Here is a 24855-nt window from a genome sequence, read left to right on the forward strand (position 1 = left end):
ATCAGATATCTAGACTTCACTATCACCAGAAATGAACTTGCCAATTTCATCCTTTCTAAATATCAGACAGAGGCTGTTAATTTTGAACATTTCGGCTATGCGGAAAAATCATAATTTTGCTCTGCCAAGGTAAAGAGCAGCTGGATAAATAGAGAATAATTGTTCCTGTGGCTAGCAAGCCCAGCAGAAAGGGAGGAAGGCAGACTAAAATCATTTAAAAAAAAAAGTAATGCACAGAGTCTGGCTAATTGCCACCCTCATGTGATGGCTGATTAGAAGAAAGAAGTGGTTCAGGTTTGGCCTGAGATGCATCTTCCTGGCAAAGAAAAGAGCAGTGGGCCGGGCTGCGGCTGCGGGCGCCCCTGGGGAACCTGCAGCAGAGGCCGCGCGGGCCGCCCCGCGCCCAGGACGGCAGCACCCGCGCCTGGCGCCTGCTTCCCAGCCGGACGCAGCCGCGGCAGCGCGGATAGGGCATTTAAGGAGTATGGACTTAACAGCAAAGTGTATATGGGATATGCATAACTGTACAAGTCTTCTGCAAGAGGGCACAGGGTGTCCTGCTGGGACACGCCATATCGCAGGGGTCTGGGAGCCCGCGAGCAGGCAGGGACTGTGTGTCAGACGCTTCGTGCCGGGGACAGGAACGGAGCAGGAATGTCCCGAGGGAACATTTCTTCCCCACCACCTTTGCAAAGCGAGCTCTGAAGTGTCATTTACCCAAGCCCCATGCACCTAACCACAGTCAGAGCCAGAAATCATTTTGAGAGTACGAAAACCACAGATTTTGACAAACAAATCTTTCTGTCCCTTTTGTTCCAGTTTCCTCATGTCTGCTGCGTACAGGAGGTTTCACTTCCAGCCCCAGAGGGCAGGAACCGAAATGCTTTGCATTTGTTTGAACACCTACTGCTCCAGCTTGGCCACTCGTAGCAAATACCTGTCCCTCCTTCCCAGGCCAGCATCATCTAGGCAGCTTCCACCTGCAGCGATGCCCTGTACACGGGGTCCTTCTGCTCAACCAGGCAGCACTGAAATAGGAAATACCAGCACATGCGTGGCTGGGTGATGTTCAGGGCCAGACACATCCTAGGGCAAACGGGAGCAGCTCATCTCTCCGAGAGCAAATGTTGGAGGATCCCTGCGGACCGCGCTGGATTCAGCTGCACGGACATGTCTGATGCTTCCTTTGTGACCAAGGAGATCCAAAACGTCAGGCTCTTCCAGAGGAAGAGCTTAGGCTTCAGATAAATCTTTAATTCTGGATGACAGAGTTCATGCTCTTAGAAAGCCAAACCTAGCTCTGGAGAAAGGCACTTACTGCTGGAGCTCAGCCAGTCCTAGAGGACTCCCCAGCCCCTGTGTTAGACAACCCCATCCCTTGCTGGATGTCTGAAATCAGCAGTAGGGAAAAAATCTCCTAACACCTGACAGAAGGCTTAAGCTCCCAGGCACTTTGGGTGTACTAGGAATAAAACAAAGCAGGAGGAAGACAGAGTCCAACTGGAATGTGAGACGTTTCCTAGCTTGGCATCTGTGGCCTTCTCAGACTTGGACATCTCAGTTAAAAAAATAAAACGGGAATGCAGAAGCAAAGACTTTCCCTATTTTGAGCGGCGACTCCTCCCCTGGGTGTTTGGCCTCCCAGATGACTCAGTAATGTGAGGCTCTTCTTTGGGAGCTATAAAAAGAGCCCAAGTGATATTGCAGTGACGGGAAACTACGTGCATCAAAACCGGGACCTGTCCACGAAGGGAGGCTTTACTGCCCCAGCTCATGACAGCCATCTGCATCCTGGGGACAACGCGACGGAGCTGCGGAGTTGTCACCGCTTGTGCACGTCCCTGCCGGCCTTACAGAGCTACGGACAGACAGACACCGAGCAGCAACTGGAGAGGCTGCGAGCGTCTGGAAGCTCATTCCTGAAGGGGTTAACAACCTCATCTGGCACCAGGGCCCTGCTTTCCACATCAGTATTACCAGCCACGCAAGTTACAGGTAACAGAGTGACACCAGACATGTCAGAAAACTCAGAAATATGCGCCTTTGCCCTTTCCAGGCAAGTATTTGCTTCCATAAAAGCAGTGAAATTTGCTGACTCTGTAGGAACATTTCATTCCCTCTTGTGAAGTAAACAGAAAAGATCCTGCTGGGAAAACATGGGATCTCTACCAGGTGAACAAACTAGGAATGACCCTACCAGGAGGGAGTTACTTGGGCAACAGAAAAGAAGTTCCTCTGCCTTTACTTCAGCATTATCTTAAAATCCCCCCAAATATTTACATGACTAGCAGTTGGGGCATGGAATTTGTTATGGACAATTTTGAAGATTCAAAGGATTCAAAGGCTACAAGAAAGAAGTGGCTGAAGACAGTAGGTCTCGCAAACATATAGATTATGGCCCAGGACGAAAAACAAGGCCACGATGCCCATGGATCTGCAAGTGTATGGGCCAGCATGAGCAGAACCTACTGACACAGGCCCTGGGATTTTGAAGCACTTAGCAGGGTTTCAGCATGGCATTATTATTATTTTGTGATTCATTGCATTGCAGGGATGGTATTTAGTCCAAACTTGGGCCTATGATGAACCCCACAGGTGACACAGCAGGAACCCCAGGGCCACATTTCACTTTTAGGAGAACATGCAAATTGCTCTTGAACTATTTCCTATAGCGGTTTACCCGCAGAGGTGCTGTCTACGAACCAAAAAAACTGCTTTCCGGACTAAGTAGCTGAGATGTCAGATCAAGGTGGAGCGTTGTGTAGTGGGACCTCTAATCCAGGACACATATCACCAGGAAAGAGCAGTAGATACTGGAGTGGTGAGGAAGGCAATAAGGCGAGCAAAAGCTCTTTTGCATTGCAGTATTTAATTTCAGTGCTCTCACTGCATCACGTCCTTTCTGCACTGTCAGGAGGCAGGATGACAATTCCTGGTGTCACGCAGCAGCTTGTCCCCCATGTCCTGTTCTAGGCACCTTGCAGCACTACTCAGGCTTACGAAACCCCATATTCTTGTTCATGTCCATGGGAACACAATGACTGGAAAGACCATTTTCCAGCCAGCATCTGCTAATTAAAATAAAAAGCAATGCCACACACCCTCTAGAGAGCTCCAAGGCACTTGCGTGGAATAAAAGAAACAAATGTTAACAATAAATAGAAAGGCTCTAGCCTGGCTCTGATGAGAGCATCCTGTGTTCCCAATGGGTGCCTTTGTCTGCTGCAACTTGCCTCTTTTCTGCATGGTAAATATTTAATGTGTCATCTTCCATTGCAGAGGACTTGGTGGCTGCCAATAGCGGGTGCTGGCAGAAGAGCTATTTGCCTCCTGTCCCGCAGCCCCGAGCCCGAGCCCCTGTCCTGCAGCAAAGCAGGAGCCCGGAGGGGAACGCTGGGCTTCGAGAGAGGCCGGGCAGAAAACTAGAAACGTTTTACGAGACATTTGCTCCACAGGGACGGGTAACCACACACAGCCTGGCCAGTCCAAGGGGAGCACAGACCCGTACAGTTAAATTTGGGTTTATGGTAATTGCATAAAGCCGGCTACCAAGCAGACGATGTAAAAGAGGAACATAAAATTAGGCAACTCCTGGAACAAAGTAACCATGACTTCTGTAGCAGAGCTTTGAGTAGCAGCCATACTTAATAGAGTTTTGTGAGTTTGCTCAAAAACAAGATGTCTTTTTGCCTTTGAGACTCAAAGAAAGCCTGACTGACAATCTGAGTCAAATTGACAGCCTGAATTTTATGAACAAGTCAAGAAAAAAGGCTGGTAATCTCATTAATGATTTCTCACAAAACCTTTAATTGATTTCTCTGTAACTGCTCAGAAAAAAAGCTTTGCTTCTCTAGCCACCATGCTGGTGATATTTGCTGTGAGCAGGACCAGAGGACACAGTGGTGCACACTGGCCCAAATGGTGGGCCAACACATCTGGCACAAGGCAAGGCAAGAAAGGGCTCGGCACACGTGCGCCACGTGCCATGGGGAGGGACAGGCTGCACGATGCAGCTAGAGGAAACACCCCTCTCCAAGCCTGCAGGGACTGGGGCTCTCTAGGATCGTGTCTTTGCTGGCCCTGAAGATGCTTCAGGAACTGGGGGCCTGGGCTGCGGTCACCTCCGCCACGCGGGCTACGGAAGGACAGCGGGGCGCACGCTAGGCCCGTACCACGAGCAAACCTGAGCCCATCCTCGGCTTCTGCATCCACAGCCCTGTCACGCGAAGGTTCCCCGCGGGCGTGAGACGTGCGCAGCTGCAGAGACGCGCAGCACAAACCACCAAAGGAGCGAAACCCTGCGGTTACAAATGGCAGCTGCCACTGCCGAGACTCATCCAACATCTGCGTGCGACTTTCAGGCAGTCGCTTCTCTTGTTGCACATAGACCGGGCTACTCACCTCCTGCCACGAGCAGCCCGACGTGGACTTTACAGCCACGCTGAGCAGCTGGCAACGCACGGCTACTCCACGGGAGCCTGGCACTCGCACCTCCAGGCTGAGCCACCAACTTCTTCTGTGACTGCTCCATCAGCCCGCGTGACGGAGTGGCTCTGCCGAAGACGTGAGCCACGGGGTGCCCGGACACTGCTGCCCTCAAGCATTAACAGGAGCAGCTTTTAGCCATTGAGGCCTGCATAGCGTCAAAAAGACGATGCTGTGAGTTGCTCTTTGATGTGATGTCTCAGACTGAGGGAGCAGCAGTAGCTGGTCTGTATCTTGTCCTAAGGCTCTTTGGATTCACCTGCACTGGCAGTGCTGGAGGCTGCCCTTCAAGCCAGCTTTCTTGCCCACACTGACAGAAGCACCTGCAGGCACGGGCGTAGGCGCCCTGAAGGGCACTGCATGACCTCCAGGCCTCAGCGCGCCCAGCAGGCCCTCCGCAAGGCCCGCACACGCCGAGAGGGGCAGGGACGCAGCCAGCTTTGCTCCCAACGCTGCCCGAGAGCTGCCGTGCACCCGCCAGGCAGCCCCAACCCAGCACGGGGACAACCAACGTACCCGCCTCAGAGGTCTGCGAGGAGCCTAGGCCCGCTGGAATTGTGAGATACTTTAAAATCATTCAAGGGACACAGGGACATGCAGCAGATCTCAAGTCTTCAGCAGCCCTCCTAGTGGTACCAACTGCCTTCTGATGCTTTTTTATTTTGGGGGGAATAAAATTATCATTATTCTTCATTTGAAAACTGAAATTTTTAATAGAAAAAACATTTGAAGCCAGACTGTTAGATTTGCCTAAGAGAAGTTTGCAAAGACACGGCAACATCTGGTGGCACCAGTTCTGACTGCGGCTCCCTTGTTCTTGCTCTATTCGAGCCACAAATACAGATTTCCTGCTAAGAAATTTGTGTGTGTGAGGAGCTGGGCTGGTGGAGCTCGGTGTCTGAAGAAAGGGTGGAGCAGCAGTTCATCACAGGGCTGGCTTCCTCTTTGAAGTGTCTGAAGCCAGACGCTTACAAAGGTTACCGAGAGCCCAAAGCCAACATTTTTCCTCCTGTTTACTTTTAAACGCTTTGCCTCCTGAGCCAGTGACCAGCTCTCAGCCAGATATAACAACTAAAGGACTGCAGAAGCAGGCGAATGAGGGAATGGGCAGGGGCAGGGTACCCGCTACAGACCGTCGCAGCTCCTCGGGGCCCCCACACTCGGTTGTCCCAGCCCTTGGCCCCGCAGTGACGGAGTGGGCGACGCAAGGCCCTGGCTTCATCTCAGACCTGCGTCCTGGCATGGGGTGACACGCTGGAAGCTGAAAATAACCCCTCCTGGCTCCTGCACTGCTAAGGGTTAAAGATTTTCTCAACGTTGGGCTGAAGCATGCCCTCCTGCAGCTTAAGCCCGTTAAGGTTGGTCTGTCCTAGGCAACTAATGAGAAAAACTAATGCCCCGGTGCCTTTGCACTCATCAGAGACCTCTGCCATCTCTTCCAACCCCCAGCTCCGGCTCTCCCTCTCCTCAGGTGTCCTGTTCCCTTCTCCAAGCTTTCTCCTGCACGCCGGGTGGCCCCGACTGCGCGGCCCCGCGCAGCCCCCTCGCTCGCACATCAGCCTCCTGAGCTCGTGCGGCCCAGTGTGTCGCTGGGGGAGGCAAAACACCCTCCCCTCTGTGCAAGTGCACGGGTATTTTCCCCTGTGAACCCAACTAGGGCGTTCTCCAGCCCACGCATGCCCCTTCCAAACCTTCAACTGCTCCGTGCTGCCTGCCAACACCGACTGCCTCCTCTGGTGCAGGAGTTTCATCCAAATCCTCAACCTCTCTGTTACCCGGCAGTGTAACCCCTGCTTTTTTGTTTCCCCTGCCTGTAAGAACCGAATCCTCCAGCCGTGCTGAGGGGGTGCTGCCGCCTTCCCCTTTGCTTTCGAAGCCGTCCCCAGCCCCTCGCCCCGTCTGGCCGTGGCGGCAGGAGACCCGCGTCCCCTCCCGGGCTCCGCAGCATCCAGTGCCGCCAACCTCGATCCCACAGAGCTTCCTGCACCGGGCGCCTGTTTCTGACTGACGTTTCTCCGGCTTTGAGGAGAGGCTAAAGCCTTTGGACGGGGAATCTGGGGAAAATAAATCCAGTTGGGTGGCAAGGCTGAAACCCCATTAAAATAAGGGGTTAAACAAGGTGGGAGTTTTAAATGGAACAAAATATTTTCTATTTTCATTAAAGCAGATGAATTCTCACTGAAAAATCTTTCCCTCTTCTCAGAAGCCACTTGAATTCAGGCAACAGTGGTTCAAACCTTTGATACTGCTCTGTGTTTTAGAGAAATCTGAGACCTCCTGAGACCATCTGAGCAGTCTGGGCCAAGCTACAGGCCAAAGGCCTGAATGGCAGCACCTCCCTCAGCCTCCAGTTTCCCCACATTTCTGCGGGGCCCGTGATGCTATTTGGGCCAAGACACCCATCTTTGCAAGATAACTCGAAATGCCCTTGGCTCAGAAAGGAGACAGAATCCCAGCCTCACAGAAGGGTTGAGGTTGGCAGGGACCTCTAGAGATCATCTAGTCCAGCCCCCTGCTCCAGCAGGGACACCCAGAGCACGGGGCACAGGGCGGCATCCGGGCGGGTTGGAAGATCTCCAGAGAAGGAGCCTCCACAGCCTCTCTGGGCAGCCTGTGCCAGGGCTCTGGCACCCTCACAGGAAAGAAGTTCTTCCCCACATGGAGGTGGAACTGCCTGGGTTTCAATGTTTGCCCATCACCCCTTGTTCTGTCACTGGCCACCACCGCGAAGAGTTTGGCCCCATCCTCCCTACATTCTCCCCTCAGGTATTTGTACACATTGATCAGGTCCCCTCTTGGTCTTCTCTTCTCCAGGCTAATCAGGCCCCGCTTGCTCAGTCTTTCCTCATACAACAGATGTTCCAGTCCCTTCATCATCTTTGTCGCTCTCTGCTGGCCCCTCTCTAGCAGCTCCATGTCCCTCTTGTACTGGGGAGCCCAGAACTGTCCCCAATGCTCCAGGTGCCTCCCCAGAGCTGAGCAGAGGGGCAGGATCCCCTCCCTCGCCCACTGGCAACGCTCCTGCTGCAGCCAGGAGCCCATTGGCCTTCTTGGCCACGAGGGCACGTTGCTGCCTCATGGGCAACTTGGTGTCAACCAGGACTCCCCAATCCCTCTCCGTGGACGGCTCCATCCAGGGCAATGCCACACCAGTGCCTTCAGCTCCTGCCAGGCTCCTGTACCCTCCTGAGATAGGGGCCACTTTTGGAGTCTATGACGGCATAAAAAAAATCCCAACTCACTGCGATTTCTGCCTATATTAGAACCAAAATCCCACACGCCGAGATGACACCAAAGAGAATAGTGGACCACATGCATTGAATCTGGTCGAAGATAGACTATTTTCAGCCATCTAAATGAAGCCAGGGGGATGGAAATGAGTTTCTAACAGGGACTCACTGAAAAGAGATGACTCATTTATGCGTTCTTGAAGCCATATTCAATCCCAAGCACCTCTAATTCCTATTAAAATAAAGGGCATTGAAAGCCTTCAGAATCACTCAGGACAAAGCACAAGAGTTCATTTTCCTGGAGAATGAAGACTAGTGAATTAATCCTCTGTATCACCTACTCCCCTAGGATGGGCTCAGCTGGCTTAATCCATCACTTTCCACAGTCAGGAGCTATTTTTTCCTGTTCTTGCTAGTGTCAATATGTTTCTTTAAATATCTTTTCAGAGAGGGTGTTTATATATAGTAACACTCTGGTACTTTTTAAACGGAGTCTCATTTCCTGTGTAAAAGCTGAAGCTCTTGGCAAAACTGCCTGGTGGCTACAGCATCTGAACCACAAAAATTGTTTTTGTAGAATGAAGACATAAGTAGAAAAATGTGTCTATTTCTTTCCCGTCTGTGTTTGAGAGTCACACAGAACTGGATCCAGCATAAGAGCAAATTGAGTTAATTAAATATCATCGGGTGAGGTGCAAAGGCAACCAAAGGCAGCACCCCAGCAGCCCACGCGGCTCCACGCTGGGGAGCAGGACATGCAGTGGGCGGCTCTCAAGCCACTTCTGACTACAGTGCAATATGCTGGAAACAGTACCCCGCACTGGAGACAGGTGTCAAATACCTCCTTTTTGACATCAGTTTGCACCTAACTGGCTTTTTCTTTCTTCTCCAAGCCTGTTGTTTTGGGGGATGCTCCTCCAACAGCAGAATTGGAAAGAAAATATTCTTCCTGCTCCTGCAAAACGAAGCCTTATGCTGTGTGATGCTGGCTTAACACCCAAGGATGCCTGGGACCTGGAATGACTTTCCAGCAAGGCTGGGAATTGGCTCCTTCTCAATATGACGCATCTCAACTACAAAATCCCAAGCGAAACCCCCGTGAAGGCAGCTCAGCCCCCGCACGAGGCAGAGCCGGGGAGCCCGCGGGAAGAGGCCACAGACTGCGTGAGCCCTCGGAAGAGGCGAAGCGCAGGCGTGGGTGCGTGTGCTAGGGAGAGGGAAGCTGCCGCGGGCCCACGCTGCTGACACTGCTGCCGGGGAGGGAGAGAACCTAAAATTAAACTGGCCTTTCTCTACCACGCACCGTTCAGCGGGATCGGGGACGCTTCTTGCTCCTACTATTGCAGCTGTATGTTAACACTCTGTTTGCTATCTGCACCAGCAAGGCCAAAGCTGACCTGGGGCAATGATCTGTTTTTAGCACACAAAGGTCGTGGAGCAAACGGAACGGATTTGGGAGCAGGTTAAAAGGCCAAGGAGCTGCAGGAAGACAGCAGGGGCATGGCAAAGTCGCTTCCAGTTGCAGGAAGCAACAACTTATCTAGAAGAGGAGCAAAAGTCAGCACTGAGATTTCGAGAATGGAGGATGATCCAGATAAGCACTTGCTTTGGAGCAGAGCCTTCCACACTGCAGGTTCAAGTCATCATCGTCCCACATCTCATTCAGTGATTCACACGAATAGCTAACGAATGCAATAAGTGTTAGCTGCAGGGCCTTCCACCCGCTCCGGGCCACATCAATGGCCTCTGGTATTATGAGCAATGATAAAGACAGCCCAATGATCATCTTCAGCTGCACGAATGTCTTTCCAGACTAATTTCTTAGTCATAAATTGTTATAAATTGTCCTAATGGCTCACTGTGCTGCACATTGCCCAGCTGCGTGGAAGAGAAAGTGGTTGAAGTGAGCTACTCAAGTAACCCATCTTCCCGTTTGGGACTCAGACTTCCATAGGTCACCACTACGGCGTGTGCAGGCCGGGTTTTGGTGCTGGGAGATGCTCCTTGAGCCCTCAGCATTGCCAGGACGGTGCTGCTCACGGGCACCTGTGAGGGCAGCAGGCCGGGCGGCACCTCTCCAACAGACCTTGCAGGCCACATGTTTGGTCACTGGCAACAAGGAGCAAATGCCACACTGTGCTCTCCGGGGAGCAGAGGGCTGTGCTGGCGCTGGTGACACCCACCGCACACCCCAGCACGAGCAGGGCACACTCGGAGAGCGCCCGGAGGAGGGACAGGTGCCTGCCCCGCAGGGCTGCTCCCATCCATCTCCCGGGGAGTGACAGATGTCGGAACAGCAGAAGTACACGGAGGCTTCTGTGATCCTTCCGCTTGCTGTTGTGTGTCTTGGTATTTAGCACCATCTGCGTGCATCCTCCCTAGCCCACAAAGAGCCTCCTTCCACTGTGGCTCCATTTTTACCCTTCAGTTCTTGGCTCATCCAAGAGCTAAACATCCTGTCCTTGCCAAACCAGCAAATGGAGTCAGCACAGGCTGAAATCCCCCTCTCCATCCTGTCACCTCGCCATGATAACCACCGAGGACAACTGAAGCGACAAGGTGAGGTAAATCCAAGCATGCCAGACTCCACTGCAATAGCTAACCCGGACACAGAGGTCTAGACCTGCAGCTTCAAACCTTCCACACAGGCTTCTAACACACGGCCTTTCGCTCAGGACAGTTTGTTACTGCCGCACTTTCCTCAAAAGATGGGGTAGGATTCTCAGGTGACACAAATATCAGACTCGGAAGCTCCAGGAAATACCAACATTTCTCTTGACAGATGGCAAAACATTGACTTTTTGTTAAAGCTTTTATTTCCTCCTCCTGTTTCTTTGCTCTGGGCACAGTCTCACTCCACAGAGGCTGGTGCAACGAGATGCAGTGGGTGACAGCAGGGAAATGCCATGGCAGACATGGCCATGCTGCTGCCTGCACGGGCACGCGCCACACACAAGCCAGGACCCTCAGCCATGCAGCAAAGATAACATCATTTCAGCACGTTCACCACGTTGGCATCACCAAGACACCCCAGACACTTCTGTAATCGAGGCAGGAGGAAGCCGGAGGAATTTATTCCCATTTATCCCCAAAACAATGGACAGGCTTTGCCAGGGGCTGACTCCTTTGCCACCAGAATGCCTGTGCATGTGACAACAACTACCGGGGTAGCCTCATTTTCCAAGCTGAATCTCAAACTGGATAAAATGGAATGTGCCAAAACCAAGGAGGTTTCATCGGGCTGGCACATGGGCCATTTTGACGCATCCTCTGCACATGGAGCCTCCTTTAGCTCCAATACTCTTCCCCACCAGTACTTACTGTCATGACAGGCAGGTTTGGAGCTGTGGGAGGAATGAGCCTGTGCGTAAGGAAACATGGGGAATACTCTCATTTTAGACCTTAGGATTTTCATCCTTTAAGAGCTGAAACTTTTGTTAAGAAAATCATTTTCAAAAAAAAATAGGTTTTATTTTAAAAATAGGGCTAAAGAAATAGTTAAAAATTGTAGATGCTCAATACGTGAAAGAAAAGAAAAGGTAGGAGTAACGGCAGGAAAACGCACAGAGCTGAAGACACTGAAGGAGAAGAAATGAGAGTCCCGGAGATACTGGAGGGAGCACCTCGGGAGAGACAGGCGGTGCCGGTGCAGCACCTCCTGGAAAGCCAGGCTGGGTCACTTGTCTGCAACTTACACAGGGAAAATTCAGCTGAGACCCTGTGGACGTCCCAAGCGCTGGGAAGACGCGGGGCCACCGGCTTTGCGGAGCCGAGGGCCGTTTCCTTGCCCTGCGCAAGGGCCGTGGGCGCTGAGCGGGGCAGGTGACCGCCTGCTCTCCCTTCTGGGCTCCACGCTGGCCCTCGGTCTACCTTCAGTGCTATAAATAATTCATTTTCGGGGTAATTTAAGCGAGGAACATGAGAAGACTCCCAGGGCATAATCTCACGCTCCATCTCAAATCCTTATGTTTCTCCCTGGGGAAAAGCAAACCCCCTGAGCCGATCCTTTACCACGGGGCCATTGAGCCCAGGTTGTCCCCATACGACACACGGCCTCTGGCTTCACCCGCCCCTTTCCAGCTCCAGTGGCCTCCCCCTCCGCGCTGCTGGGGGGCCTGAGCCCCTTCCCGATCCCTCCTGCCTCGGTGCTTCCTCGCGCTCCGCGGGGGGCAGCGGCTGAGCCCCACGGAGGGTACCGGGGCGCCAGGGCAAGGCCTGCGCGGGCCGAGGGCCGCCCCGGCCTCGTGCCAGGGCCCGCGAGGCCTCCGCAGGGCGACCCGGCCCCGGCAGCTCCCGGCGGGGCCGCCCCCGCCCGGGCCGCGAGGCGACCCCACAAGGGCCCCCCGGGGCGACTCCAATAGCCCCGCCCCCTGCCACACCAGCCCCGCCCACCCGCTACAGCCCCGCCCCCCCGGGGCTCCCCCCCCACCCCCGGGTGAGCATCCCGCTCCGCCGCCGCCGCCCCGCGGTACCTGGGCGCGCTCGAAGCCCTCGCGCTCCGCCTCGGGGCCGCCGCCGCCGCCCGCGCGCCGGCTCAGCACCTTGGGCAGCGGGTTGGACACCTGCTTCATGGAGCTGCTCACGCGGTCCATGGCCCCGCCGCGCCCGAGCCGCCGCGCCGCGCCGCGCCGCTCCGCGCCGCCGCCTGCGCCGAGCGCCATTGGCCCGCCCCCCTGCCGCTCACGCTCGGGGCACGCCCCCTGCCCCGCCTCCTCAGCGGTGGCCACGCCCCCCTGCCGCACCCCTCGCCGTCATTGGCCGCTCCCGATGCCACTCGGCCGGGGTCCCGGCAGCAGCTGGCGCAGGGGGCGGGCTCACGGGCTGGCCGGGAAGCTCATTGGTGCAAGTGGATGCCAATCAACATCAGCTCCCGCCTCCTCCACCCCGTCTCGATACCGTCCAGGTGGCCGTGCCCACCCGAGGCCCCGCCCCCTCTCCCTGATTGGACGCCGCGCCTGCCGCTCACACCGCGCTGCCCCCCCCCCCCGGGGCTCCGCCCGTGCGCGGGGCTGGGCGCCCTCTGGCGGCGCCGCTGCGGGCCGGGGCGCGGGGCTCGGCGGGGCCGGCGGGGGGGTGCTCCGAGCGGAGGCGGGAGCTGCCGGGCGGGCTGGGACCGCGGGGGGCGGCCCCTTCCCCCGCACGGCCCGGGTGTCACCGCGCGTGGAGTGGCCGTGGCTGCGGGACCGCCGGGCGCCCCCGCGCGTCCCCTGCTTGTCAGGATCCGGGTTGGGCTCCGGGCTTCCAAGTCCTGCTTGGGATGGAGAGGAAATGGCAGGGGGAGAGGAGGCCTGGGTTGGAACTCCTGCAGGGCGGCTGGGCAGGGAGACCCGTGTCCCCCCCAGAAACAGGGAAAGGAGAAAGGAGAAGCTTCTGCCTTCCCGTGAGCAGCGCAGAGGTTGATGGCTGAAATGCTCCTGAGGATAACGGGGTGCAGGTTCGTCTGCCTGTGCCGCTCGTCCCGCTGAGCCTTGTGGCCTGCCCCTTGGCGCTCTCAGCCCAGCGAGTTGCTAGGTCACCTGTGGTTCCGACCAGAAACCCCCTGCAAACAGAGGAGCCCGCCAGGACCCTGGTCAGACCTTGCAGGTGTCTGCAAAATCTCCCAGTTCTGTCTTTTTTTCCCAAGACATTGGAAAGCCTCTCAGGCTGCTCCCTGGTCGATCCTTGTTGGTGGCCAAGGGGCTTGTGCCATCTGGGTTCCCCAATTACTGCAAATACAAAGCCAGCATCTTGTCCAGCATCATCAGAGGTGGCCGGGTCCGCTGACAGCAACACATGGAATGTGAAATGTCATGAGCTCTCATGTAAGCCGTTCTTCCCTGCCTGATCCACTTCTGTGCCGTTTTTTTTTTTTTTTTTGCTTCCTGGGTGAAACATTTGCCAAATACTCACTCTTCTTTAACTAGGCTGTGGGACCTGTGAACAGGCGTTTTTTGTGATAGATCCTACGCTCGCCTGAGCTCCTGCCTTGGCTATCAAATCACCAGCAGATGGGAAATGGCTTCTACTGTGCAGCAAGGCCATCTCCTCCCACACCAGCTTGTCTTGACTTCCCGTCTGCCTTCTCCCTAATGCACTTCCTGGAAACCTGCCTCCTGCCTTGGGGCTGGTCCCGAAGGAGGTTCAAGGAGTTTAATTCAGTCGCTGTTGTGGCAAGGTGATTAATAATTGAAGAAATGAAGTCGCTGCCAAACAGAGATGAAGTGAAGAAAAAACAGAGCAAGGCACCAAGAAGTGCACAGCCCTTGTAGTATTTTTACGTCTCCCACCCCTCCGCACACTTGAAGGAGTCCAGCTCTAGCACAACACCTCCGTCATGCAAACCCGCATCTGGAGAGCTTGGTTCTCATCGACCTGCAGGCGAGAACCCATGACGCTGTGACCTGGTGTGGCTGCTCACCCTTCCTGAGGAGCAGAGCCACATCCATGGTCACCCGGTGCCATGCCGGGTGGGGGAAGGTGGCGGGACATGCTGCAACATGCTGCTCCTACGAGCTGCTCCCGTCTTCGGCGACAGGATGGAGCGGGGATCCGTGATGGTCAGACCACCCCAGGTCCTCCCAGTGGCTCTGAAGACACGGAGTGTCTGAGGACACAGCCCCTGGGGCTGGTACCTGCTGGGATGTGCCAGGACTGTGGGTCCCTTCTCGTCTCTAGGGCAGGCTAGAGCCCAGCAGCCTGTGACACCCAGCAGCCTGTGACACCCAGCGCGCCAGGCTCAGGCTGGGGAGATGGGAGCAGAGCTGCTCTTGCCCCGGCTGCAGGGCTCCTTCGAGCCGCCTTCCCTTGCTGCTCATGTGCTTCATGGCCCCTGCCCATAGTGGCCCTGAGGGGACTTTGCTCCCTTTCCCCTGACATTGCTTCTCACCTTGATACCAACTAAAGGTGACCCGAAAGATCCGTAAGCAAAGGGGAATATGAAGTGGCAAGAGTGTGGCCAGAAGGGACTGCTGAGGGTCTTGACAGGCTCTGCTCACAAGAACTGGGAGCTAGCGGCTCCCTTCTCTAACAAACAGAGCTGGAAGAGGCCCAGGATGCTGTTGCGACACTCTCATGGCCTGGACACGGCTCAGGGAGAGCACAGATCGCCCTTGTTTCAGCAAGAAAATAGAGGCACAGAAGGAGACACAGTCCTTCCTCTGTTACCAGCTGGCTGTGCCGGAGCAGACGGGCACAGAGCTCTGTGCAAAGATTCTTCCCTCTTTTCCCTCTGGACATGAACTCACAACTCTGTCTCCAAGATTCAGGCTCCATCTTAGAGAACGACCATTTGCTAAGACTTCCTCAAATGTAATCATGAAATGAGAAAAAAACAGTGACCAGCTGACAGGGCTATTTGCTGCCACCTGAACCCAAAAGGGTCTGATGGACCAAAATGCCCATCTGAAGCAGGGGTAGGACAGAGAGTCGGGTGCAGGATGGTGGCCCAGGCCCAGTGGCAGGATTCAGGGCAGAGCAGAGCAGCTGTCCTCTCACTTAGGGCAATGCAGCCCACTGGAGGGCCTTGCACATGGCTGCATTTTGGTATTTCATCCCATTTCTTCTAGTAGGAGCTCAGCCCGCGTGCTGGAAGAATGACAGTACAGAGCCAAGGGGGTGCTCTCATTTTCTTTTATCTGCTATCATTTTCTGTTATCATTAGGTCCTACTTGCAGCACCAGGGCATTGCACCTTATTGGGGTTCTGGGCATTTGCCACTGCCACTTAAGGGGGGATGAGCAGATCTAGCCCAGGAGCTGGGACCCAATGTGTCTGGAGAAGGGGGACTTCCTCAGAGCCTATAAAGGGGCTCCAGACAGGGACTCCTGAGCACAGAAGAGGGCAGCTTCTAAAGCAGAGGGGTTCCCAGCTGAATCCGGAGATCCCCAGCTGTTCAGAGCAGGATACCACAAGCCTCTCTCTGCTCTACAAGGTAAAGCCTCCTCCAGCGTTGGCTCACATTGTAGCGGCACAGGCCTCTTCCCTGGGAATTCCCCCCCTAGGCATGATCCGAGAAGGCAGCATTCCCATCACGGGGGAAACAGAGATGCAGAGGTGAGAGCGGGTGCCCGAGGCCTTTCCTGCAGCAGAGGCAAAGCTGGGGCAGAGCTTCGATGGCTGCAGAGGCATCGCAGGCCATGGGCTGAATCGGGCCTTGGTCCTGGCCCCGTGCTGGCAGCCCCGGCGCACTGTGGACAGGGTCTCCACAGCCGCCTCCTCCTCTGGCTTTCAGGGACCTTCTGCCCCCATGGCAGCGAGATGCCCACTCACAGTTTCACCCTGGCGTGGGTTCCTCCCGTCTGCTAGTTCCTCCACAGGTTCCTAGAAGGACAGAAACTACTTTGATCCATGTTTCTGTAAATCCTCCTCCTTCAATAAGCACCAAGTCACTTGGTGTGTATCCTGCAGCAGAGCCGTTGGGAGCACTTGCTAGTCGGGGCATGGCACCCGTTTCTGCTCAGCCGTTCCAGGACATCGTCTCATTTCTCTTCTGATAGTTCTTCCTCAGGATTCCTAGAAGAGCAGAAACCGTTTCGATCAGCGTTTTTGTAAATCATCTTCCTCTGTAAAAGCACAAAGTCAGTTCCTGCACATTTCCAGCGTGTCTTCAGCTTTTTCTGCTCTTTCCCTCTATAAAAGAGAGCAGAACCCAGGAATGCAGTGTGAGGCACAGCAAGGGCCCGCGTGCAGCAGCAGTCCCTGCTCTAGACCTGCTCCCACTCTTTGCCTTCACCCAGCAGGAGCATGAAGTCCTTCACAGCGGCCCTTGCTGTTCTTTGTGTGGCTGCCTTCTGCTACCAGGCCTCATCTTCACCAGGTAAGTCCAAACACTCCTCCTGGAGGGTTCTCCTGTCTTTCTCACTTGCCTATAAGGCTTAGCAATGCTTGAGAGCATCTTCCTTGAGAGCATCTGCCAGAGCAAAGGACAAACTCATCTTGCCCCTCTGGCCTTCTTCTGAGGGGCAAGATGTGTTGGGAGAGGATGGTGAGAGCAGCATCTCCTTCAGCAGGACCCATGTCTTCCTGCAACCTGCTTCTCCCTGGTGATGCTTCCCCAGTGTGGTTACATCACAACATGTCTCTTCTCTTCTAGATCCTGTCCACATTTCTAGTCCTTGTTGCCTGCAATATCACACCAGAGTGATTCCCCAGAGACTTGTGAAAGCGTACGAGTACACAAAGAGCCACTGCTCCCAGCCAGGCGTCATGTAAGTAGATCTCCAGGTCTCTTGCCCAAGCCCTGGGCGTCCTGCCCTCCAGAAACGCGTCAGCCCCACAGAACCCTACAGCACACCCCATTCTGCCAACAGATAGTGGTTGGCACGATGGGCTCCCCCTTGTTAAGGGAATCGTCTGGAAATGTCCCAGAGGCAAGTTGCATGTCTCAGGAAGCCAGTTGGAATGGCCCCCTATGAGACTCGGGACAAAAGATCTTCTGCTGGTCACCCCTGGCAGACAGTGGGTCACATGCATGATGGTTCCTGTCTGGAGTAGACAAGTGGGGGATGAAGGTGGCTCTCTTCCCCAAGAAAATAGCAGGCTGGTAATGACACTGTGACTGTCCCCCTGTATTTCCCTCTTTGGCAGTTCTAGGGGTGCTTGGTCAGGAGATGCCCTGGCAGCAGAAGCAGGCGGGTGCTCGGCACTGTGCTTTGCTGTAACGCTTCCCACCCATAATGGCCATCCTTTGAGCATGGGCTCCTCTTCTCTCCTGCTCTTTTGATGGTATTTTTTTTCGTGCAGATTTACCACAATGAAAGGTCACTTGTTGTGTGTCAACCCTGAAGACACGTGGGTCCAGCGTATCATGAAACACCTAGAGGACCAGGCAGGCAATGGGAACACAACACCATAGTCACTGCAAGCATCACCTGCTCAAGAGAGCCTGTGCTCACGAATCCCTCCTAAAGAAGTGCTTTTTTTTTTGTCATTTTCAGTCTGAATTTTAATTCTAATTAGTACTGATTGTGTTTGAATTATTTTTGTATAATAAAAAAGAGAAAAAGAGCCACTTCTCCTCTCATCTCCATATACTTTATCACGGTTGTGGCAGGCCTGCATGCCTGTTTGCAGGTCTGAGCATCAGAATCCAGATCTGTATCCTGCTCATTCCATCCATTCTGCAAAATGTTCTGCTCATGCTTTAAGGACTCATGTGGCACAGGGACCTGTGACCAGCTGTGTCCCCACAGATGTTGAGCTCCAAGGTGGCTCCAGGCAGGTGGCCTGGGCTACAGCAGCTCTGGGTGGGGAGAGATGTCTTGTTTTTTGTCCTTCTGTTCAGCAGTCCCTTAGCAGTGTGGTTACTGAGGCCTTTCTCTGAGCAGTGGTGGCCACATGTGCATGTTAGAGTTTGACATTTGGGAGCCTGTGACCTGGGAGAGCTGACCCCAGCAATCCTGGGCAGCATTTCCCTTGGCATAAATGAATTCCTTGTCCTGGCCCGCAGTCGCTCCTGCGGCGACGCAGCGGGCAGCTCGGGATCACAGCTCTGCCTCTGCCACGTTGTGCCCAGGACGACGCTAGATGGGGCTGCAAGGGCAGCCTTGGAGAAGACGCAGCCCGTGGAGCTCTTTCCGTGTCCAACCTCAGGTCTAGCCATCTCTCTCCCCAGGGCGCCCCCGGGCCCCACAGTTGTGTGTCGGGGTCCCTGCCTGGGTCCCAGGGACGCTGCTGGGTGCTGCTCTTGCTCCGCGAGGCCCCTGGGTGTGGGGGTTGATCCCACAAAACCCGTCTGGACCCTTGACACCTTTGGAAGGGCTCTTTGAGTGTTTCTGGCTGAGCCAACCTGCTTTCCTTGTGGCCAAGGCAGGGAAAGGACGATTGGCTGAAACGCGGGGCTCAGGGCAGGGGCCCCACTGGTCACAGGCTCTGCAGGACGGTGGCGCAGGCCCGGTGGGACAGTTCACGGGAGAGCCGAGCACGTGGCCCATCACGTGGGCAATGCAGCTCTGCCCACTGGGCTCCCTCCCTAGCAGCTCCTGGGCACATCCAGCTCCAGGAGCTGTGCTCGGTCACGCTTCGTTCTGCGGGAACATGATGGCCTCTGGCGCTGTAGTGCCAGCCCAGCCTGCTCCAGGCAAGGATCAGCAGCAGGCTGACATCGCCCTATTCCCACTCTGCGTGGGGCAGGGTGAGCACATTGAGTCCAGGAGCTGGAACCCAGCGTGTCTGCAGAAGGGGGACTTCCTCAGAGCCTATAAAGGGGCTCCAGACAGGGACTCCTGAGCACAGAAGAGGGCAGCTTCTAAAGCAGAGGGATTCCCAGCTGAATCCAGAGATCCCCAGCTGTTCAGAGCAGGATACCACAAGCCTCTCTCTGCTCTACAAGGTAAAGCCTCCTCCAGCGTTGGCTCACATTGTAGCGGCACAGGCCTCTTCCCTGGGAATTCCCCCCCTAGGCATGATCCGAGAAGGCAGCTTTCCCATCACGGGGGCAACAGAGATGCAGAGGTGAAAGCGGGTGCCCGAGGCCTTTCCTGCAGCAGAGACAAAGCTGGGGCAGAGCTTCGATGGCTGCAGAGGCATCGCAGGCCATGGGCTGAATCGGGCCTTGGTCCTGGCCCTGTGCGGGCAGCCCCAGCGTGCTGTGGACAGGGTCTCCACAGCCTCCCCCTCCTCTGGCTTGCAGGGACCTTCTGCCCCCATGGCAGCGAGATGCCCACTCACAGTTTCACCCTGGTGTGGGGTTACTCATGCTTAGAAACACTCTTTGACCTAAACAAACAGCTCTGCATAAAAAGAAATGTCATATTGCGGTCTAGCCCACAACTTCTGAAGAGTACCTCATCTTTTCAAAGAATTCAGTCTACTGAGACTTGGCAATGGTGAGAATGATGTTCTGCAACATCATGCCTGGGGCATGGCATCCATTGTATCATGTCATTTCCTTTACGCTAGTTACACCTTGGGTTCCTAGAAGCGCAGAAACTGCTTTGATCCATGTTTCTGTAAATCCTTCTTCTCCATTAAGGCATTTCCTCCACTGCACCATCATGGAAGGCAGCCTGCTCATGTGGCATTGCCACTGAGACCGTGACAGTCCAGCTGCCAGGCACACTCCCTAGCACAGCAAATACTTGTCCCTGTAACACTCTCTTGTGATTGGCAACGCTTTTCCTTTCCCTGCTTCCATTCTCCTGAGGTTACAGCCACAAACCTCTGCCTGCAACTCGGCACCTTCTCTGCAGATGTTGCATTTCCAAGAGAAATTCCTCTGTGAGCACAGTGACACCACTGCTCTCCCAAAGCGTCGGAGCTGAGCTCACGGGCTGGGAGAATGACAGAACAGAGCCAAGGGGGTTGATTCTACATTGCCAGACCAAAGAGTTGTGTAGGAGAAACTTCCAGAGCAGGTGAGGTTAAGAGCTTCTAAAACACTTAGAAAACACTAATGGCTGAGCCTAGGGCTTATTGCTAACAGCCTGCTATTTCACCTGGAGCTTTAACTTGGGAGACAGCAATGCAGCAACAGGACAGATGTCCCAAAGACTCTGTGCTGGTGACAGAGAGAGAGAGGAACCCAGACGGAGGCTGGCAGCAAGCTCTGCCCACTGCTCTGCATGCACTGGTAGTGGTGGCATTTTGGGATCTCTTGGAGAAACCTTTGTGGGGAAGCGCCTGCTTGAGGGGTGCTTTGCTGAAGTGCCCTGGTCCTGTTTCTTCTCTGCGGCTGATGAATTCTAGGAAATAATTGTGTGCAGCAGACGTGCTCATCCCCCATCCATGGCCCTCATGTGACTTCTAGGCAATAGGTGGAACTCTTAATATCATGAAACACTGCTTTCATCCTTTCTATAGACCCCTTTTGGTAGTGGGAAAGGAAATGGCCATGGGTCATATCCTCTTTATCATTTCGGAGTCTTTTATCATTAGCTCGTACTTACAGCATCAGGACACTGCTGCTTATTGCGGTACTGTGCACTTTCCTCTGCCACTTAAGAGTGAGTGAGCAGATCCAGCCCAGGAGCCAGAGCCCAAAGTATCTGGAGATGGGGGACCTCCTTATAGCATATAAAGAGGCTCCAGACAGGAACTCATGAGCACGGAACAGGGGAGCTTATAAAACACAGGGGTTTCCAGTTCAGTCCTGCCCCAGCAGGCTCTCCACAGCTGTTTTGGCTTGCATGGGCATCGCCCTCCATGGCAGTGAGATGCCCACTCACAGTTTCACCCTGGCTTGGGGTTAGTCCTGCTTAGAAATACTCTTCTAGTGAAACAAACAGTTCTTTGTAAAACAAATGCTGTTTTGCAATCTAACCCACAACTTCTTGAGAGTCTGGCTCAGCTTTTGGAGGAGTTCAGGCTACTGAGACATGGTGATGGTGTGCACCAAGCCCTGCAACATCTGGGAGCACATGGGAGCCCGTGGCATTTCATCCACTGATTGGTCTCACTTCCCATCTGCTAGTTCCTCTGCAGGTTCCTAGAAGAACAGAAACCACTTTGATCCATGTTTCTGTAAATCCTCCTCCTCCAATAAGCACCAAGTCACTTGGTGTGTATCCTGCAGCAGAGCCGTTGGGAGCACTTGCTAGTCGGGGCATGGCACCCGTTTCTGCTCAGCCATTCCAGGACATCATCTCATTTCTGTTCTGTTAGTTCCTCCTCAGGGTTCCTAGAAGAGCAGAAACCACTTCGATCAGCATTTTTGCAAGTCATCTTCCTCTGTAAAAGCACAAAGTGAGTTCCTGCACATTTCCAGCGTGTCTTCAGCTTTTTCTGCTCTTTCCCTCTATAAAAGAGAGCAGAATCCAGGAATACAGTGTGAGGCACAGCAAGGGCCCGTGTGCAGCAGCAGTCCCTGCTCTAGACCTGCTCCCACTCTTTGCCTTCACCCAGCAGGAGCATGAAGTCCTTCACAGCAGCCCTTGCTGTTCTTTGTGTGGCTGCCTTCTGCTACCAGGCCTCATCTTCACCAGGTAAGTCCAAACACTCCTCTTGGAGGGTTCTCCTGTCTTTCTCACTTGCCTATAAGGCTTAGCAATGCTTGAGAGCATCTTCCTTGAGAGCATCAGCCAGAGCAAAGGACAAGCTCGTCTTGCCCCTCTGGCCTTCTTCTGAGGGGAGGATGTGTTGGGAGAGGATGGTGAGAGCAGCATCTCCTTCAGCAGGACCCATGTCGTCCTGCAACCTGCTTCTCCCTGGTGATGCTTCCCCAGTGTGGTTACATCACAACATGTCTCTTCTCTTCTAGCTCTTGGCCATGTTTCTGGCCCTTGTTGCCTGCAATATCTCACCAGAGAGATTCCCCACATATTTGTGAACGCGTACAAGTACACAAATAGCCACTGCTCCCAGCCAGGCGTCATGTAAGTAGATCTCCAGATCTCATGCTCAAGCCCTGGGCGTCCTGCCCTCCAGAAACGCGTCAGCCCCACAGAACCCTACAGCACACCCCATCCTGCCAACAGATAGTGGTTGGCACGATGGGCTCCCCCTTGTTAAGGGAATGGTCTGGAAATGTCCCAGAGGCAAGCTGCATGTCTCAGGAAGCCAGCTGGAATGGCCCCCTATGAGACTCGGGTCAAAAGATCTTCTGCTGGTCACCCCTGGCAGACAGTGGGTCACATGCACGATGGTTCCTGTCTGGAGTAGGCAAGTGGGGGATGAAGGTGGCTCTCTTCCCCAAGAAAATAGCAGGCTGGTAATGACACTGTGACTGTCCCCCTGTATTTCTCTTGGGGCTCTTTGGCAGCTCTAGAGGTGCCTGGTCCAGGAGAAGCCCTGGCAGCAGAAGCAGGCGGGTGCTCAGCACTGTGCTTTGCTGTAAAGCTTCCCACCCATAATGGCCATCCTTTGAGCATGGGCTCCTCTTCTCTCCTGCTCTTTTGATGGTATTTTTTTTCATGCAGATTTACCGTAATGAAAGATCACTGGTTTTGTGTCAACCCTGAAGACACGTGGGTGCAGCGTATCATGAAACACCTAAATGACCAGGCAGGCAATGGGAACACAACACCATAGTCACTGCAAGCATCACCTGCTCAAGAGAGCCTGTGCTCATGAATCCCTCCTAAAGAAGTGCTTTTTATTTTTTTTGTCATTTTCAGTCTGAATTTTAATTCTAATTAGTACTGATTGTGTTTGAATTATTTTTGTATAATAAAAAAGAGAAAAAGAGCAACTTCTCCTCTCATCTCCATATACTTTATCACGGTTGTGGCAGGCCTGCATGCCTGTTTGCAGGTCTGAGCATCAGAATCCAGATCTGTATCCTGCTCATTCCATCCATTCTGCAAAATGTTCTGCTCATGCTTTAAGGACTCATGTGGCACAGGGACCTGTGACCAGCTGTGTCCCCACAGATGCTGAGCTCCAAGGTGGCTCCAGGCAGGTGGCCTGGGCTACAGCAGCTCTGGGTGGGGAGAGATGTCTTGTTTTTTGTCCTTCTGTTCAGCAGTCCCTTAGCAGTGTGGTTACTGAGGCCTTTCTCTGAGCAGTGGTGGCCACATGTGCATGTTAGAGTTTGACATTTGGGAGCCTGTGACCTGGGAGAGCTGACCCCAGCAATCCTGGGCAGCATTTCCCTTGGCATAAATGAATTCCTTGTCCTGGCCCGCAGTCGCTCCTGCGGCGACGCAGCGGGCAGCTCGGGATCACAGCTCTGCCTCTGCCACGTTGTGCCCAGGACGACGCTAGATGGGGCTGCAAGGGCAGCCTTGGAGAAGACGCAGCCCGTGGAGCTCTTTCCGTGTCCAACCTCAGGTCTAGCCATCTCTCTCCCCAGGGCGCCCCCGGGCCCCACAGTTGTGTGTCGGGGTGCCTGCCTGGGTCCCAGGGACGCTGCTGGGTGCTGCTCTTGCTCCGCGAGGCCCCTGGGTGTGGGGGTTGATCCCACAAAACCCGTCTGGACCCTTGACACCTTTGGAAGGGCTCTTTGAGTGTTTCTGGCTGAGCCAACCTGCTTTCCTTGTGGCCAAGGCAGGGAAAAGACGATTGGCTGAAACGCGGGGCTCAGGGCAGGGGCCCCACTGGTCACAGGCTCTGCAGGACGGTGGCGCAGGCCCGGTGGGACAGTTCACGGGAGAGCCGAGCACGTGGCCCATCACGTGGGCAATGCAGCTCTGCCCACTGGGCTCCCTCCCTAGCAGCTCCTGGGCACATCCAGCTCCAGGAGCTGTGCTTGGTCACGCTTCGTTCTGGGGGAACATGACGGTCGCTGACGCTGTAGTGCCAGCCCAGCCTGCTCCAGGCAAGGATCAGCAGCAGGCTGACATCGCCCTATTCCCACTCTGCGTGGGGCAGGGTGAGCACATTGAGTCCAGGAGCTGGAACCCAGCGTGTCTGCAGAAGGGGGACTTCCTCAGAGCCTATAAAGGGGCTCCAGACAGGGACTCCTGAGCACAGAAGAGGGCAACTTCTAAAGCAGAGGGGTTCCCAGCTGAATCCAGAGATCCCCAGCTGTTCAGAGCAGGATACCACAAGCCTCTCTCTGCTCTACAAGGTAAAGCCTCCTCCAGCGTTGGCTCACATTGTAGCGGCACAGGCCTCTTCCCTGGGAATTCCCCCCCTAGGCATGATCCGAGAAGGCAGCTTTCCCATCACGGGGGAAACAGAGATGCAGAGGTGAAAGCGGGTGCCCAAGGCCTTTCCTGCAGCAGAGGCAAAGCTGGGGCAGAGCTTCGATGGCTGCAGAGGCATCGCAGGCCATGGGCTGAATCAGGCCTTGGTCCTGGCCCTGTGCGGGCAGCCCCAGCGTGCTGTGGACAGGGTCTCCACAGCCTCCCCCTCCTCTGGCTTGCAGGGACCTTCTGCCCCCATGGCAGCGAGATGCCCACTCACAGTTTCACCCTGGTGTGGGGTTACTCATGCTTAGAAACACTCTTTGAGCTAAACAAACAGCTCTGCATAAAAAGAAATGTCATATTGCGGTCTAGCCCACAACTTCTGAAGAGTCTGCCTCATCTTTTCAAAGAAACCAGTGTATGAAACATGGTGATGGTGTGTATCAAGCCCTGCAATACTTTGGAGCACTTGGGAGCCCAGGGCATGGCACTGCAGGCCAGCGGTAATCCACTGCTCACGAGTGGTGTTCCCCTGGGGTCAGTGTTGGGGCTGGTCCTCTTTAATATCTTTATTAATGGCCTGGATGAAGGTCCTGAGTGCACCCTCAGCAGATTTGCAGACAACACCAAGCTGGGAGGAAGAGCAGGTCTGCTTG

General features: G+C 54.6%; 1 protein-coding gene across 1 annotated transcript in view; it reads right to left on the reverse strand.

The window, feature by feature from the left end:
* The window catches only part of HIP1 (huntingtin interacting protein 1), a 59869-nt gene extending 47493 nt beyond the window's left edge, over positions 1-12376 (reverse strand). The window contains exon 1 of the mRNA XM_088529957.1: positions 12188-12376. Coding sequence (XP_088386083.1) covers positions 12188-12376 — 189 coding nt within the window. The remainder of the gene's footprint in view (positions 1-12187) is intronic.
* Between the last annotated feature and the right edge of the window lie 12479 nt (positions 12377-24855).

Source organism: Tinamus guttatus, unplaced genomic scaffold, assembly GCF_059628265.1.
Source record: "Tinamus guttatus ecotype Peru unplaced genomic scaffold, ASM5962826v1 Tinamus_guttatus_pri_ptg000356l, whole genome shotgun sequence".
NCBI lineage: Eukaryota > Metazoa > Chordata > Aves > Tinamiformes > Tinamidae > Tinamus > Tinamus guttatus.